The sequence below is a fragment of the Myotis myotis genome, unplaced genomic scaffold, assembly GCF_014108235.1.
Source record: "Myotis myotis isolate mMyoMyo1 unplaced genomic scaffold, mMyoMyo1.p scaffold_m19_p_22, whole genome shotgun sequence".
Lineage (NCBI taxonomy): Eukaryota > Metazoa > Chordata > Mammalia > Chiroptera > Vespertilionidae > Myotis > Myotis myotis.
Genome location: NW_023416327.1, coordinates 7217883 through 7234545, shown reverse-complemented (window position 1 = coordinate 7234545; position 16663 = coordinate 7217883). Strand labels below are relative to the sequence as shown.

Genomic DNA, 16663 nt, shown 5'->3' with positions numbered 1-16663 from the left:
TCTTAACTCAAATTTCATGAGGTAGAATCTAAGAAAGTCTGTATTGGTTTCTTGCCGTAAAGTTGTATGTCTCCCCGCCCCGCCCCGCCCCACCCCTGGTGAATGAACCACCATCTAGAAACCTACAAGCCCAGTCATTGGCGCCTAGTTTGCATTTCATAAGCACGCCTCCTTTTCATGTACAATGTAAAAACAGTCTGAGTTCGGGAAGGCCAGCAAATATAAAATTGTACTTGAATGCGCATGAGCCACCTGAAAACCTACTTAAGCTATTTTCTTTTTCTAAAGTACATTGAACTATATCCCTTTGAAAATCAAGAATATTTAAACCACCGCAACACTCTACACTTCTAGACAGCGAGCCTGGGCACATATGCTACCTATAGAGAGCAATCTGCTTTATGCTAACATCAAACCTGGATAACAGACATCCTTCCTGCATTTCGATGTTTACTGACATAGAGCATAAGCCTCTTTTATATTATAAAATCCTATTTACACCAAAAAGGTTTTAAAAATAGTTTCACAGACCAACAAGCTGATACATAGAAAGACACAGTTGCTAGCCAGTCCCGGGCAGATCTAGTTCCTGACCCAGAACAGCCTCAGCATCCCTCCAGTGTGTACAAAGGAACATTTATTTATTTATTTATTTATTTATTTATTTTAATTTTTTTTTATTTTTATTTTTTTAATTAAATCTTTATTGTTCAGATTATTACATTTGTTCCTCTTTTTTTTCCCCCCCTAACTCCCCTCCTCCCAGTTCCCGCCCCACCCTCCGCCCTCACTCCCCACCCACTGTCCTCATCCATAGGTGCACCATTTTTGTCCAGTCTCTTCCCGCATCTCCCACACCCCTTTCCCCCCCAGGAATAGTCAGTCCATTCCCTTTCTATGTCCCTGATTCTATTATAATCTACAGTTCATTCTGTTCATCAGATTATTTATTCACTTGATTCTTAGATTCACTTGTTGATAGATGCATATTTGTTGTTCATAATTTGTATCTTTACCTTTTTCTTCCTCTTCCCCTTCTTAAAGGATACCTTTCAGCATTTCATATAATCCTGGTTTGGTGGTGATGAACTCCTTTAGCTTTTCCTTATCTGTGAAGCTCTTTATCTGACCTTCAATTCTGAATGATAGCTTTGCTGGATAAAGTAATCTTGGTTGTAGGTTCTTGGTATTCATCACTTTGAATATTTCTTGCCACTCCCTTCTGGCCTGCAAAGTTTCTGTTGAGAAATCAGCTGACAGTCGTTTGGGTATTCCCTTGTAGGTAACTGAGTTTCTTTCTCTTGCTGTTTTAAAGATTCTCTCTTTATCTTTTGCTCTTGGCATTTTAATTATGATGTGTCTTGGTGTGGTCCTCTTTGGATTCCTTTTGTTTGGGGTTCTCCGAGCTTCTTGGACCTGTAAGTCTATTTCTTTCACCAGGTGGGGGAAGTTTTCTGTCATTATTTCTTCAAATAGGTTTTCAATATCTTGCTCTCTCTCATCTTCTGGCACCCCTATAATTCTGATGTTGGTACGCTTGAAGTTGTCCCAGAGGCTCCTTACACTATCCTCGCATTTTTGGATTCTTTTTTCATTTTGCTTTTCCGGTTGGGTGTTTTTTGCTTCCTCGCATTTCAAATCATTGACTTGATTCTTGCGCTCCTCTGGTCTGCTGTCGGGAGTCTGTATAATATTCGTTATTTCAGTCCGTGTATGCTTAATTTCTAGTTGGTTCCCCAATATAAGATCGAGGGTCTTATTAGTTTTCTTGTAGATCTCATTAAGTTTATCGGCGGCTTCTAAACAGTTCTTGAGAGACCTTAAAAGTGTGGTTCTGAACTCTATATCTTCCATTGACAATTTTGTCCTGTTTCTTTGTCTCCGCATTTTGTTATGCTTCCTTGGTGCACCCCCTAGTGGTCTTTGTTCGCAGTCTTATAGTTAAATCTTGATTGTTGTAGCTAATTCCAGGGAGGGTTTGACCTCCAGGCCAAGTGGCTATGAGAATCAGCTGTGTCAGCAGTGAGAGAACTTCTGTCCTCTAGGGAGGTGCTAATCTGGCGTTTGCCTGAGGCTATCCGGCAAATGCCTGTGTGCAGGGCTTGGGCGGGGCGGGTCGAACAGGATCAACAGGGTGGGCCGGAGAGAGCAGTTATGGCGGCTCTCAGTCCTGTCCCCAGGGGCTCTGCCTCTCTGAGTCCCAGCACCCGCTGCAAAGCTCAGAGAGAAAGCTGCACTCGTTCTGACCGAAGCCAGACAGTCCCGCTTCTCCCGTTTGAGTCTGGGACCCTAAAGACTCGCCCGGATCTGGAGCTCAGAGTCTGCGACTCCCTCCCGATTGAAAACGCCAACCGCGCCCTCCGCCGCCAGCCCGCTCCGCGCACTCCGCACCTCAGAATTTGACTTCAGCACTGCGCCTCCTCTGAGTGTCCGTATGCGTTTCTCTTTCCTCCTAGTTGTAGGACTTCCACTCAGCCAGCGTTCCTGTGGTTCTGGGTGATGTCCCTTCCGTTTTTTGGTTTCACTTTTGAAGTAGTTGTTCAAAGCAGCAAACTCCGGCGTTAACCTATGCCGCCATCTTGGTTCTCTCACAAAGGAACATTTAAAACCCACCAAGACCACCCTGAATGTTCTCAGTCCATGCGGCTGCCTGAGAGGCGCTGGGCCCTCAGCTCTACGCTGAGCCTATCAGCCCTTTAGAAAGCGATTCTTATGTGAGCACTTCTTAGAGATGATGTGAAACCCTTTGTATAACTTAACCATTTGACAAATCACACAAGAGTTCTTCAGGGTAACAATTCCATTTAGTCTCCATACCTCACTAGCTCAGAAGGAATGGCAGTTATGAAGGAGCACCTGACTAATACACTGTTCCCCCAACATCCCTGGGGGTCAGGTGAAGAGACAGAGCCCACAGTCCTGATGCCAAGGAATTAGCTGGAAGATCTCATGGCTCAACCCCATTTCCCACCCAGCCTTGCAGTTAATATAAATGGGCACCATAGTTTCTAATAAAGCAATTTATCTATTCAAATGACAAATTTCATAACCATGGCAAATGCTGTGTTATACAAAGTAATTGAAATACTTGTATCAGTTTTCCACTTTTGAATAAGCTGGTTTTATTAAAAAAAATTTTAATCATCACCTGAGGATTTGAGAGAGAGAGAGCAAGAGCAAGAGAGAGAGAGAGATGTGGCAGAGAAACAATGATCAGTTGTTTCCCATACTCGACTTGATTGGAGATAGAACCTTCAGCCTAGGTATGTGCTCTGACCAGAATCGAACCCACAACCTTTTGGTGCTGAGATGACGCTTCAACCAACTGAGCCTGGCCTTGGCTCTCAGTAGCTGGTCTGAAGGAGAAAGGGGGTGGCATTTGGAATTAAATGGTCACAGAGCATAAACCATCACATTGGGTTTGGCACAAAGAACCTTGATTAGCATTTAATCCAACAACTTGAATTCACTTTATTTCACAAAGGAAAGCATGGGTGCCCCACTGGCTGCATTAGGCTCCTGTGTAGATCTATATTCTACCGACAGATCTAATCTCCTGTGTCCCCATTCCCGTCACCGAGGCACCTAAGAGTTGCTCTCTGCCAGTTTGCGAGGAGCACACCCCACTGTTACAGAATTAACAGCGGGAGCCGCTGCTGAAGCCGCTACGGGGCCAAGAATGAAGGGAGAATGTTTTACAGAGAATCTTTATGTGACTCATGAATTCCCATTGGCCATCGTTCTGAGGTCTCGTGCCTCACTCTGCAGTGATTTTTAAAGCACAGGACCTTGAGGTTGCTGCACACCAACTAACGTCACATGGTTGTCACACCGAAATGAGGAGAAATCAAAACAACCCAGCACCGAAGGTACGCTTTACATCCAGCACACGGGCCTGAGCCCCAACGGCTGCACGGAGCTGGTGCCCCCGGGAATCGAGGGCAGAGCTGACGTGACAGCACCGCAGTACACCCACTCGGCTCCCGTCCCAGGCGCGGCCACACTCAGCCTCTCATGTGGGAGACGTGCACAGCCCAGGTGGGGGACTCACCTATTTTTGCGAGGGAAGCTAGAAGGATCCAGAGGGTGACTTCATAGGGGACTTGCACGTAGTCATAGTCCAGTGCAAAGACAGTGATCTCACCCAGAGCCAGGCCCGAAGCAGCAAACCCAGCCCCAGGCTCCTGCTGGGCCGTGGAATCCGTGGGTTTGTTCAAATCAGACGTTGCTTTGGAACCCTTGAGGGCCACTAGCAGCAGCAACCACTGCCAAGGACCGAGCGGCCCCGGTGCCTGGAAACCCATGCTGGGCCTCCTCCCGCCCCTTGCACTGGGCCCTGCCTCAAGTGTCCTGAGCACAGGCGTCCGCCGGTCAGCAGGACACGAGCACAGTCCACGGGCCCAGCAAGGGTCCGAGTGCGGCCTTGAGTCCCGAGTGCAGATGCTCTCAAATGGCCTCGATGAGATTCTGTTTAGGCAGCTCACTTCTGCCTCACACACAGTCACTCAGCAGCTCTGTTCCCCTGAGAGCACCTGTGTGACTTTACCTGGCTGGTGAGGAGCGCATCTGGGAAAGGAAAATCCCTCTTCGCGCAAAGCTGTTTCTCACTGCATGGCACGGCACACGGGCTTGGTCCTGTGAATGAAAATTGACAAGGATGCCTCGGGCTCCTTCCAGACATTGCTGGAGTCCTGCCAGGAGGGGTCCTCCTCTCCCCGCTCCCAGCGAGGGCTGCTGCCTCGCACCTGCCCCTTCTCTCCTCCTGACTCTCTCTGTCGCTGTGCTGAGTGGCTCGGCTGCAGGTAGCTCTGGATCCACTAATTACTTTCCCTGATTGGACTTCCCTGAGTGCTCGCTGGGGGTTACACTGCTGACACCTAGTGGGCAGCCACCATAGGCCCCTTGGTGTTTCAGTGACAAACCTCTCAGGCAGCCATGTGACCTTCATCTGAACCAGGGCCCTTCTGAGAGTAAGAAAAGCTACCCATACATGCCAGACCCGGTATAAACCAGGAGGTCCTGGCCCCCGGGGCAGATGGTCTCTATAACGAGAAGGAGAAAGAGGAGGTATGACTTATTACTGGATTCCATGAGCAGTGATTCAAAGAAAGAAAGTTCTAGTTCTCTGTAAACTTTACATAGCACTAAAAAAAAGCAATAAGCTGACGAACAAGCTCCATGAATGCATGTAAAAACCCAGTTTTGAGAAACTCCATGGCACGTCTGAATGTTCAGTGTAAAAGATTTTGTTATTAAGGCCTATTTGTTCCAAAAAAGCAGCACAACAGAGGTTATGAAAGGATGCCAAGATGAATCCCGTGGATTCACTCCTAGCTCTACATCAGCCAGGTGACCGTGCCGATTACTTACCTGTCAAGGTGTCCTCATATGAGAAGGGGAGGTTAATAATAGCTGCCTGATGGAATGACTAGGAGTGCAAACAAGACAGGCACACTATCTGGCACTTAATGTTAAATTTTATTATTTTGAAGCACATTTCTTATTCTATCCTATCTAATAAAAGAGTAATATGCAAATTAACCCTCACTCCATCACAAAGATGTCAGTGGCCATGGAGCTGGAGTGAGCAGGAGGCTGGGGTTGCCTTGTCGATGGAGGAAGCTAAGCTTCCCGCCTGCCCTGGCCAGCCCTGAGCTCAGCTCAAGGCTACTAAGTTTCAATAATAGAAGATAAATAAACCCCAGATACCTGCTTCTAGCTGCCCTGGTCTCTGCTCAAGGAGGGGCTGGGAACATGTTTGAGTGGGACCAAGGGAACAAAGTTTCAATTATAGAAGTTAAATAAATCCCAGATACTTCTTCCAGCCTGGCCATGGCCAGTCTGAAAACGGCCCTCAGCCCCTTACCCAGGCTGGCCACGCCCCCATGGGGTGAGGGTCCCCACTTGGGGGCTTGACCAGACTGCAAACAGCCATCAGCCCCTCACCCAGGCTGGCCAGGCACCCCAGTGGGGACCCCCACCCTGGTCCGGGACACCTTTCAGGGAAAACCAGCTGGCCCTCACCCGTGCACCAGGCCTCTATCTTATATAATAAAAGGGTAATATGCAAATTGACCCTAACATCAGAACGACTGGGAATGACTGGTCACTGTGACACACATTGACCACCAGGGGGCAGATGCTCAATGCAGGAGCTGCCCCCTGGTGGTCAGTGTGCTCCCACAGGAGGAGCTCTTCCCAGCCACAAGCCAGGCTGACGGCTGCTAGTACAGTGGTGGTGGTGGTAGCCTCTCCTGCCTCCTTAGCAGTGCTAAGGATGTCCAACTGCAGCTTAGGCCTGCTCCCTGCTGGCAAGTGGAAATCCTCCAAGGGCTCCCGGGCTGCCAGAGGGATGTCTTACCGCCAGCTTAGGCCTTGTCCCCTGGGGAGTGGGCCTAAGCCAGCAGGTGGATATCCCCTGAGGGGTCCCAGACTGAGAGAAGGCACAGGCCGGGCTGAGGGACCCCCCACACAAGTGCACAAATTTTTGTGCACCAGGCCTCTAGTATGAGAAATAAAAGCTCTGTGGCAATGACAGAGCACTCTGCTCAACAGCCCAGCTGGCATGGCTCAGTGGTTAAGCATCAACCCAGGAGCCAAGAGGACCCCAGTTTGATTCCTGGGTCAGGGCACATGCCCATTTGCAGACTTGATCCCTAGGAGGGGATGTACAGGAGGCACCTGATTGATGATGTTTCTCTCTCATTGATGTTTCTATCTCCCTCTCCCTCTCTGTTTCTCTCTAAAATCAATGAAAACATACTTTAAGAAAAAGAGTGCTCAATAGAAGATGAGAATTTGTATTCATTGTCACTACCTCAACACCTCTTCATATCAAACTGCAGGATGGTTTATATTTCTTTTCTTAGTTTAGACTAGTGAGTGCAGACAATTCTCCCTCAACAAACTCAATAAAAATCATTGAAAAATTGAGTCAGGAAGGGTTAAAGAATGCTAGTATCTAGCTGCAACTTCTTAGTAATAAAATAGAATTAAAAGCTCACAAATGGATTAGGCAAAACCTTTCTCATACACAACAAAACCACAACCAATAAAAGGAAAAATAGATAAATCAAAATAAAAAACTTTTGATCCAAACTATATAATTAAAGAAGTAAAAACCACACCCACATAATATAAAAAAAATTTATATGTGATAAGGGATTTATATGCTGGACATATAAAAAACTCATGAGAGATTTGAAGATGTTGGTAGAGGTAAATGCTTGTATTCGCTGCCTCCCACAACCACATCAAAATTACAGCTAAAATACAGAATAATCGTCATTCAGAACCGCTGAAAAGCTGGCTGAATGGAAGTCCTTCAACTAGAGAGGTAAATAAGAAAGTGCACTGAGACCAGTAGGAGGTGTGGAAGTGCGGAGGCGCATAATGGGCTGCTTCAGTACCCACGTGTGCTGCATTTTTAATCTGGAGGGAGATTGTCTCTGTGGAGGCTCCCCAGAGGAGCAAGGGGTCCCAGCTCCAAACCAGACCCCCATCCCAGGGTCCCAGAGCTGGGAAGAGAAGTCCCTATGGGCAGTAAGAATTACAGGCTATAAAAAACAGTACAGATTGGGGCTCAGTGACACAGATGCTGCTGGAGACACAGCTGTTCCTCTTAAAAGGCCGGCACCATGAACTGAACTTCCAAGATTCTGCTTCCTCTGAACTCTAGCAACAGGGTGAGGCTCTGGGGGACACAGGTACATATGAGGAGGAACTGAATTATCTGGAATCAGGGCAGGAACGTGGAGGTGGCTTTCTCTCAGATGGAGGTACTCACAGGGATCATTGTTCCTATGCTGGGACCTCCTTGGTGTATGGCTGACTGGCAGCCATTTCTGTTTGCTCCGCCCTGGTGATTCCCTAAGACCCTGCCTCATCCAATTTACAACCCCACATAAATTGTGTGTAGTGGCTTTTGCATATAAATGGCCTATCTTTACTCAGGCTATAATCTCTCAAACAAACTGCAGCTGGGTCACGAAGCCCCAAACCTATCAATAAAAGGTCCAAGATCCAGCACCAGCAGCATCCTGCCTTGCTTTACAGCTGGGCCTCGCCTGGGCATCTCCAAACCTGATACAAAGAAGAGGAATCCGTGGATCTCTCTGTAGCTCCTGCTGGGTGGCCCCAGGCAGTGGCTGACTTTGCACTTCCCTGGAGACCCAAAAGCCAGTGTACCCAGTGGTCAGTGTCAGACCATACCAGATTACAACTCTACATATCCATACATGACACTCAAGAGGCAGACTCAGTGAGCACCAAAGCTCCACTGAAGCAAGTCCTGCTCCACAGGGGTGTCTCCTGCACAGCAGCTCTCCCACTGTAGTGACAGCTGGTCCTCACAGCCAATTGGCCTGGAGGTCAATTCCTCCCAGTGACACCAACAGCAATCAAGGCTCAACTAAAACAAGACTGTGCTCACAGTCCACAAAGGGGTACATCTAGAGCTCCCAGCTCAAGTGACTGAGGAGGCTGAGCCACTAGGCCCTGTAGCAGTGATGGCGAACCTATGACACCTCTGACACATGAACTCATTTTTTTGGTTGATTTTTCTTTGTTAAATAGCATTTAAATGTATAAAATAAATATCAAAAATATAAATCTTTGTTTTACTATGGTTGCAAATATCAAAAAATTTCTATATGTGACACAGCACCAGAGTTAAGTTAGGGTTTTTCAAAATGCTGACACGCTGAGCTCAAAAGGTTTGCCATCACTGCCCTATAGGATACCTACCACACAAGTCCACTCTATCAACTCAAGGAGACTTCGCAGCTCTACCCAATACATAGAAACAAACACAGGGGAGCAGCCAAAATGCAGAGACAAAGAAACATGTCACAAATGAAAGAAATGGAAGAAGCAAGCAAACTACTGGATATAGAGTTCAAAACCACAGTTATAAAGTTACTCAAGAACCTTCTAGAAACCTCAAAAAAAAAAAAGGAAAAGAATTGGTCATAAATTAAGCATACCCTGATGGAAATAAAGAATAATATACAGGGATTCAACAGTAGAGTAGAAGATTCTGAGAATCAAATCAATGATTTGAAATATGAGGAAGCAAAAACACCCAACCAGAAGAGCAAAAAGAAAAAAGAATCAAAAAATATGAAGATAGTGTAAGGAGCCTCTGGGACAACTTCAAGCGTACCAGTGTTTGTATTCTGGGGGTGCCAGAAGAAGAAGAGAGAGAGAGACTGAAAACCTATTTGAAGATATAATGCCAGAAAACTTCCCCTACCTGGTGAAAGAAATAGACTTACAAGTCCAGGAAGCACAGAGAATCCCAAACAAGAGGAACCCTAAGAAGATTATATCAAGACACATCATAATTAAAATGGTAAAAGTTAAAGACAAAGAGAGAATCTTAAAAGCAGCAAGAGAAAAGCAGTTAGTTACCTACAAGGGAATGCTCATACGACAGTCAGCTGATTTCTCAACAGAAACTATGAAGGCCAGAAGGGAGTGGGCAAGAAATATTCAAAGTGATGAATAGCAAGAACCTACAACCAAGATTACTTTACCCAGCAAAGCTATCATTTAGAATTGAAGGTCAGATAAAGAGCTTCACAGACAAGAAAAAGCTAAAGGAGTTTATCACCACTAAACCAGTATTATATGAAATGTTGAAGGGTATTCTTTAAGAAGAGGAAGAAGAAGAAAAAGAAAAAGATAAAAAACATTAACAACAAAATTGCAACAAATACATACCTATCAACAATTGAATCTAAAAATCAAAATGAACGAATAAGAAATCTAATGGACAGAATAAACTTGTGAATAAAATAGAATCAGAGGCATGGAAATGGAATAGACTGATTATTCTCAGAGGGAAGGGGGTTGGGGGAGTGGGAAGAGATTAAACAAAGATCTTATATGCATACCAGCATTACTTATAGACACAGACAATAGGGTGGCGAAGGCCTGGGGTGGGGCAGGAACCAGGTGCAGGGGGGCAATGGGGGTAAAAAAGAGATACATCTGTAATAACCTCAACAATAAAGATTTAAAGAAAAGAAGAACTCTTACAACTAAATAATCAAATGATAAATAGGTCAATTAAAAAGTGAGTAAAGAATCTAAAATGACATTTCTTAAAAAATATACACAGTCAATAAACACATGATAAAAAAGCTCAACATCAATAGTCATTAGGGAGATGCCAATCAAAATAGTAATGAGATATCACTTTATACCCATAAGAATGCTAGACAAGCAAATTAACAAAAATGCAGGCAGTACCAATACTGCCAATCATGGCAAGAATGTAGTGGGACTCTCAAATGCTAGTGCAAATCTAAAATGGTCCATTTTGGCTGTTTCTCAAAATATTAAACAAAGAATTAACATGTCCCAACAATTTTTATCCTTACTAATAAAAGGCTAAGTAGTTGTCATGCCCTCATGCATGATGCTCTCACGCCATCACAAGATGGCTGCACGCACAGAAGAGGCAGGCTTCCTGAAACCCTGTATGGGCATCGTGGGGGCAGGGCCCCAAAGGCCGCTCCATGTGGCTTCCGCCAGGTTTCCCACAGCCCTGCATGCACGCCACGGGGTTGGAGCTCCTGGCTCGGCCTACCTCTTTGGGGCAATCCATCTAAGAGCCCTGGATGGATGGGCGGGGCCTACCTCTTGGGAGCAATCGATTGTGGAGCTCCTGCACTATGAGAGGGCACAGGCCAGGCTGGGGTAATCCCCCCTCCCAAGTGCACGAATTTCGTGCACCAGGTCTCTAAAATATATATATATATATATATATATATATATATATATATCTCCAAGAGAAATGAAAACATACTCATTTGAAAAGCTGTACATGATTACTTTTAGAAGCATCATTCATAACAGCCAAAAAGTGAAAACAATCCAAATGGTCATCACTTGTTGAATGGTCAAATAAAATGTGAACTATCCATACACGAAGGGAAGAGCTAATATGTGCTATAGCATGGATGAACTTGAAAAAACATTTGTATTTCTGTGGTATCAATTGTTACTGCTCCACTTTTGTTTCTGATTTTATTTATTTGGGTCCTCTCATTGTATTTTGATGAGTCTGGCTAATGGTTCATCAATCTTGTTTATCTTTTCAAAAAAAACAGCTCTTGATTTCATTGATGTTTTGTATTGTTTTCTTAGTCTCTGTGCCAGTTATTTCTGCTCTGATCTTTATTATTTCCTTCCTTCTATTTCTATTGGCTTTTCTTGTTGTTCTTTCAGGTGTAGGGTTAGATATTTATTTGAGGTTTTTTTGTGTTTTTTTTTTTTGCTTCTTGCGGTATGCCTGTAATGCTATGAACTCAGAACTGCTTTCACTATGTCCCACAGATTTTGTGTTGCGGTGTGTTCATTTTCATCTTTTTTCCAGGTAATTTTTGATATCTTCCTTGCTGTTATTGGTAACCCATTCATTGTTTAATAGCATGCTATTTAGCCTCTATGTGTTTGGATGATTTTGAGCTTTTTAAATTGTAGTTGATCTCTAGTTTCATGCCATTGTGAGCCGAGATGCTTGATATAATTTCAATCTTCTTGAATTTGTTAAGACTTGTTTTGTGTCCTTACATGTGGTCTATCTTTAGGAGTGTTCCATGTGCACTTGAGAATAATGTATATTTTTCTGCTTTGGGATGAAATATTCTGTAAATATCAAGTAAATCTATCTGATCTAGCATGTCATTTAAAGTTGCTGTTTCCTTGTAAATTTTTGTCTGAAAGATCTGTCCATTGATGATAGTGCAGTGTTAAAGTTCCTTACTATGATGGTATTGGCCTCAACCTCTCTTTTAACGTCCACCAAGATTTTTCTTTATACACTTAAGTGCTCCTATATTGGGTGCATGTATGTTTTCCAGGGTTATATTCTCTTGTCGGATAAATTCCTTTAGTATTATATAGTGACCTCATTTGTCTCTCATTATGGCTTTTATTTTGAAGTCTATTTTGTCATATATAAATACTGCTACCTGAGCTTCTTTTTTTGTTTCCATTTACATGAAAATTTTTTCCACCCCTTTACTTTCAGCCTGTCTGAATCTTTTGTTCTTTTTTTTAAAATTAAATCTTTATTGTTCAGATTATTACAGATGTCCCTCTTTATTCCCCCCATAGATCCCCTCCACCCGGTTCCCAAACCAACCTCTGCCCTTACCCACCTCCCCCACTGTCCTCATCCATAGGTGTACGATTTTTGTTCAGTCTCTTCCCCCACCCTCAACACCCCTTCCCCCGGAGAATTGTCAGTCCACTCCCTTTCTATGCCCCTGATTCTATTATATTCACCAGTTTATTCTGTTCATCAGATTATTTATTCACTTGATTTTTAGATTCACTTGTTGATAGATGTGTATTTGTTGTTCATAATTTGTATCTTTACCTTTTTCTTCTTCCTCTTCTTAAAGGATATCTTTCAGCATTTCATATAATATTGGTTTGGTGGTGATGAACTCCTTTAGCTTTTTCTTATCTGTGAAGCTCTTTATCTGACCTTCAATTCTGAATGATAGCTTTGCTGGGTAGAGTAATCTTGGTTGTAGGTTCTTGCTATTCATCACTTTGACTATTTCTTGCCACTTCCTTCTTGCCTGCATAGTTTCTGTTGAGAAATCAGCTGACAGTCGTATGGGTACTTCCTTGTAGGTAACTGACTTTTTTCTCTTGCTGCTTTTAAGATTCTCTCTTTGTCTTTTGCTCTTGGAATTTTAATTATGATGTGTCTTGGTGTGGTTCTCTTTGGATTCCTTCTGTTTGGGGTTCTCTGCGCTTCCTGGACTTGTAAGTCTATTTATTTCACCAGGTAGGGGAAGTTTTCTGACATTATTTCTTCAAATAGGTTTTCAATATCTTGCTCTTTCTCTTCTTCTGGCACCTCCATAATTTGGATGTTGGTACGCTTGAAGCTGTCCCAGAGACTCCTTAATCTATCTTCGTATTTTTGGATTCTTTTTTCTTTTTACTTTTCCGATTGGCTGTTTTCTGCTTCTTCGTATTTCAAATCTTTGACTTGATTCTTGGGATCCTCTAGTCTGCTGTTGGAACTCTGTATAATATTCTTTATTTCAGTCAGTGTATGCTTAATTTATAGTTGGTCCTTTTTCATAACCTTGAGGGTTACATTGGATTTCTTGAGGGTCTCACTAAATTTATCGGCGGTTTCACTACGCTTATTGAGGGTCTTACTAAATTTATCGGCGGTTTCTAGAAAATTCTTGAAAAACCTTATAAGTGTGGTTTTGACTCTATATCCAGTAGCTTTCTTTCCTCCATTTCTGTCATTTGTGACTTGTTTCTTTGTTTCTGCATTTTTTATGCTTCCCTGTGTTGATAGAGTGGCTTTCTGTGCTAGGTGTCGTATAGGGCCCAGTGGCTCAGCCTCCCCAATTACCTGAGGTGGACACTCTTGGTGCACCCCTTTGTGGGCTTTGTGCACAGTCTTGTTGTAGTTAAGCCTTGATTGTTGTAGGTATCACTGGGAGGAATTGACCTCCAGGCCAATTGGCTGTGAGAATCAGCTGTGCCTGCAGTGGGAGAACTTCTGTGTTGAAGACACCCTTCTGGGCAAGACTTGCTTCAGTGGGGCTTTGGTGCTCACTGAGTCTGCTCCCTGAGTGTGTCCCTTATGAATCTGAGGAGTTGTAAAATTGGATGGTCCCACTCTGACCACTGGGTACACTGGCTCTTGGATCTCTAAGGAGGTGCTAATTTAGCCTCTTCCTGAGGCTACCAGCAGGAGCTATGGAGAGATCTGCAGATTCCTCTTCTTTGTTTGGCGTTTGGAGGTGCCCAGATGAGGCCCAGCTGTGAAGCAATGCAAGCTGCTGTGGGGCCTTGGGCCTTCTTTTGGAAGTTCTGTGTCTCTCTGACCCAGGTGCAGTTTGTTAGGTAATTTTCAGATTGCAAAGGGCCAGGCCTTTCATATGCAAAAGCCTCTGTGCACAGCTTGGGTGGGGTGAGGTCTCAGGGGATCAACAGGGCGGAGCAAGTAGCTATGGCTGCTCCTCAATCCTACCCTAAGAGGCCCCGAGTCTCAGTGTCCCAGTAATCCCTACAAGCACCTCTGAGAGAAAGCTGCCCTCGAGTTCTTCCTGTTCTTTCATTTGGGGCTTGTTTCTTTACATCCCCATTTTAGCTGTCTCTTTGTGTTTGTTTCTATGTATTAGATACAAATGCTAAGACTCCCAGACTTTGTGGTTGGCCTTATGTAGTAGGTGTGCTCTGGGTCTCAGCGGTGCAGTCTCCTTGATCTCCTGAGTTGGGCGCTCTAGAAATGTCCCTTGTGGGTTATATTGGCCCTCCTGTTTTAATTGTGTCTTGATTGCTGTTGACTCATTCGTGGGTTGGATTGGCCATCAGGCTGGCTGACTGTGAGGTTCCACCACAATCACATTGTGCCAACTGTTTTACAGGTGATGATAGAATGAAACAAAAGAAAACAAAAACATCATCAACAACAAAAATAAAAACAAAAATAATAAGAAAAAATGAACAAAAGAATAATAAAAGACAGAATAAATACTGTTAAGTAAAAAAGAGGAAAAAAGAATTTTAAAGAAAAGCAAGGAAAAAAGAGAAAATAAAGAATTAGGAAAAGGAAATGAAAAAAAGAGTAAGGAAAGAAAAATTCAATTAGGAAAGGAAATAAATATGAGGTAAAAGAGAGAAGAAAAAAGAAAAACAAACAAAAAAATAGAAAAGAAAAATAGAGGAAATAATAAAAAAGAAAAGGTGGAGTTTGCCTCAGCAGAGTTCAGTGCCTGCTGCGATCTCCCCTGGATATGCTGTTATGAAGCTTGTTTGGTCCTGCTCCGAGGTTGTCCCAAGCCGGCCACGTGGTGTGCTGGTTCTGGTCCTCCAGGGAGGTTCTCTGGTGCAAGCCAATGTCAGATGGTGCCCACACGGCCCTGGCCCCTGGAGACGTGTCCGAAGCAGTCTCAAGGTGGCTCCTGCCAGTCTGTGGCTAAAAGTCTCCATTTCAGATAGTCTACAAGTCTACATTTGGTAACTTAGGGTGATGATTCCCCAATTTAGTTGTAATTTCCAGTTTGGTTCTGGGAGGCATTGCAAACATGATGCACCTACTCCGCCTCCATCTTCCAATCTTTCTCCTGAAAGAAGCCTTTCAAACCTGCATAAGTTTAAATGCAGCTCCTTTGGCCTGAAACAGCCCAATTCTATCTCCTGTCACTGCCCTTCTTCTGAGTAATGCATTCTGGTTCTTTAGCACTCAGGAAAAAACATCTCATTTTTTTTCACTCAGAAGAGAGTTTCTCCTCAGATTTATGTTCACCTGTTTCCTCCCACCAGTCAGTGAGCTCCTCAAAGCAGGGGTCATCAAGGCCCCACAGGATGGTGGACGCTTGCTTGTCTATAGTTGTTCATAGAAAAAGAGATTTGCAAGATGACGGGAAGAGAAACCAACTTCCACCTGCAAAGCAGAGATTGAAAGGAATTACTCTGGAGTTTTAGGTCAGTAGCAAGCTACTGATTACCTGAAGCTTTTGGTCCAATTATCCAGAAAATGATATTGGCAATAGAAACCTGGTCTGTTCCGAACTTCTTTGGTGCCAGATCCCCCAAATCCTATGATCCTTGTCATTTGCTCTTGGAAACCCATCTACTCCAGTGTGGGAAGGAATGACTGATATCCCTCCCTAGTGGGTCATGACCATATCCAGTCCACCCTCATGATACTAATTGATGGGTACACTCAACAGGGCAATCTCCCACCATCCAGGGCTTCATCTGCACACAGCTGGAAACTGAGTTGGAGGTTTGGTTTTCTTCCCTTTTTGACTTCAGGTTCCCAAGGCAACTTTTGTCTTAGAAAAGCTCTGACAGAGACAAGGGCACAGCTGGCTCTCCTTTGCCAGCACATCATGAATTAGTCACCCTCAGAACAGTTTTAAACAAAATGATCATCACATCTTTCCTTCCTTCCCACAGCGTGTGGCAGTAATTGACTTTACTGAAAAGGGTTGGTGCAGCAATTCTGGGACACAAGTATCTGTTGCTTGTCCCTGAACTCTTGTTACTTTATAGAGACTCAAATTTCTATTCCTTTTTTAGAAAGAAGAAGAATAATAAGAAGAAAACAGCAATAGAGAATTGGTCAGTGCTGTCCAGAAACATGACTTGCTTTCCAAGCCCATAGCTAGCAATTATGCTGGATGGCCTTGGACTGAGTTCTGGCACGGCATACTCTTAAATTGAAAGCCTGCATCCCAAGCTGGAGTGAAGTCAAGAGCTTTGACCCTGGTTTTCAGGACAGAGAAGCTGAGCTCTGTTCTTGCTCCCCAAAGTCTTCTACTTCTAAGAAAGAAACAGGGGGCAGCTGGAGGGTGCAGTCAACTCTGGGAGATGCCCGAGTGCAGGGAGAGGACAGGCACCTGGATGGTGTGGTGAACATGAATGTGAGCTTGGGAACAAGACATGGTCATGGTCTTACACGTCTAATGTAATAACTTCCAGAAGGAAATAGGGGTTTTGTAGCAGAGAAGTGAAGTTGTGTGACCTTGGGCACGTCTTAAAGTCCTCCCAGCCCTCGGCTGCTTCATAGTTCTGATTTGCATTTCCCTAATGGCCAGTGAGGTTGAACATCTTTTCATACAGCTATTGGCTGTTCTTATGTCTTCTTGGGAGAGGTGTCTAT

At 44.1% G+C, this 16663-nt stretch overlaps 1 protein-coding gene across 1 annotated transcript in view; it reads right to left on the bottom strand.

Annotated features, from left to right (window-relative positions):
- Positions 1 to 4761, bottom strand: part of SLC9A4 (solute carrier family 9 member A4) — a 78010-nt gene extending 73249 nt beyond the window's left edge. Inside the window, exon 1 of the mRNA XM_036355534.1 lies at positions 4052 to 4761. Coding sequence (XP_036211427.1) covers positions 4052 to 4304 — 253 coding nt within the window. The 5' untranslated portion in view covers positions 4305 to 4761. The remainder of the gene's footprint in view (positions 1 to 4051) is intronic.
- Between the last annotated feature and the right edge of the window lie 11902 nt (positions 4762 to 16663).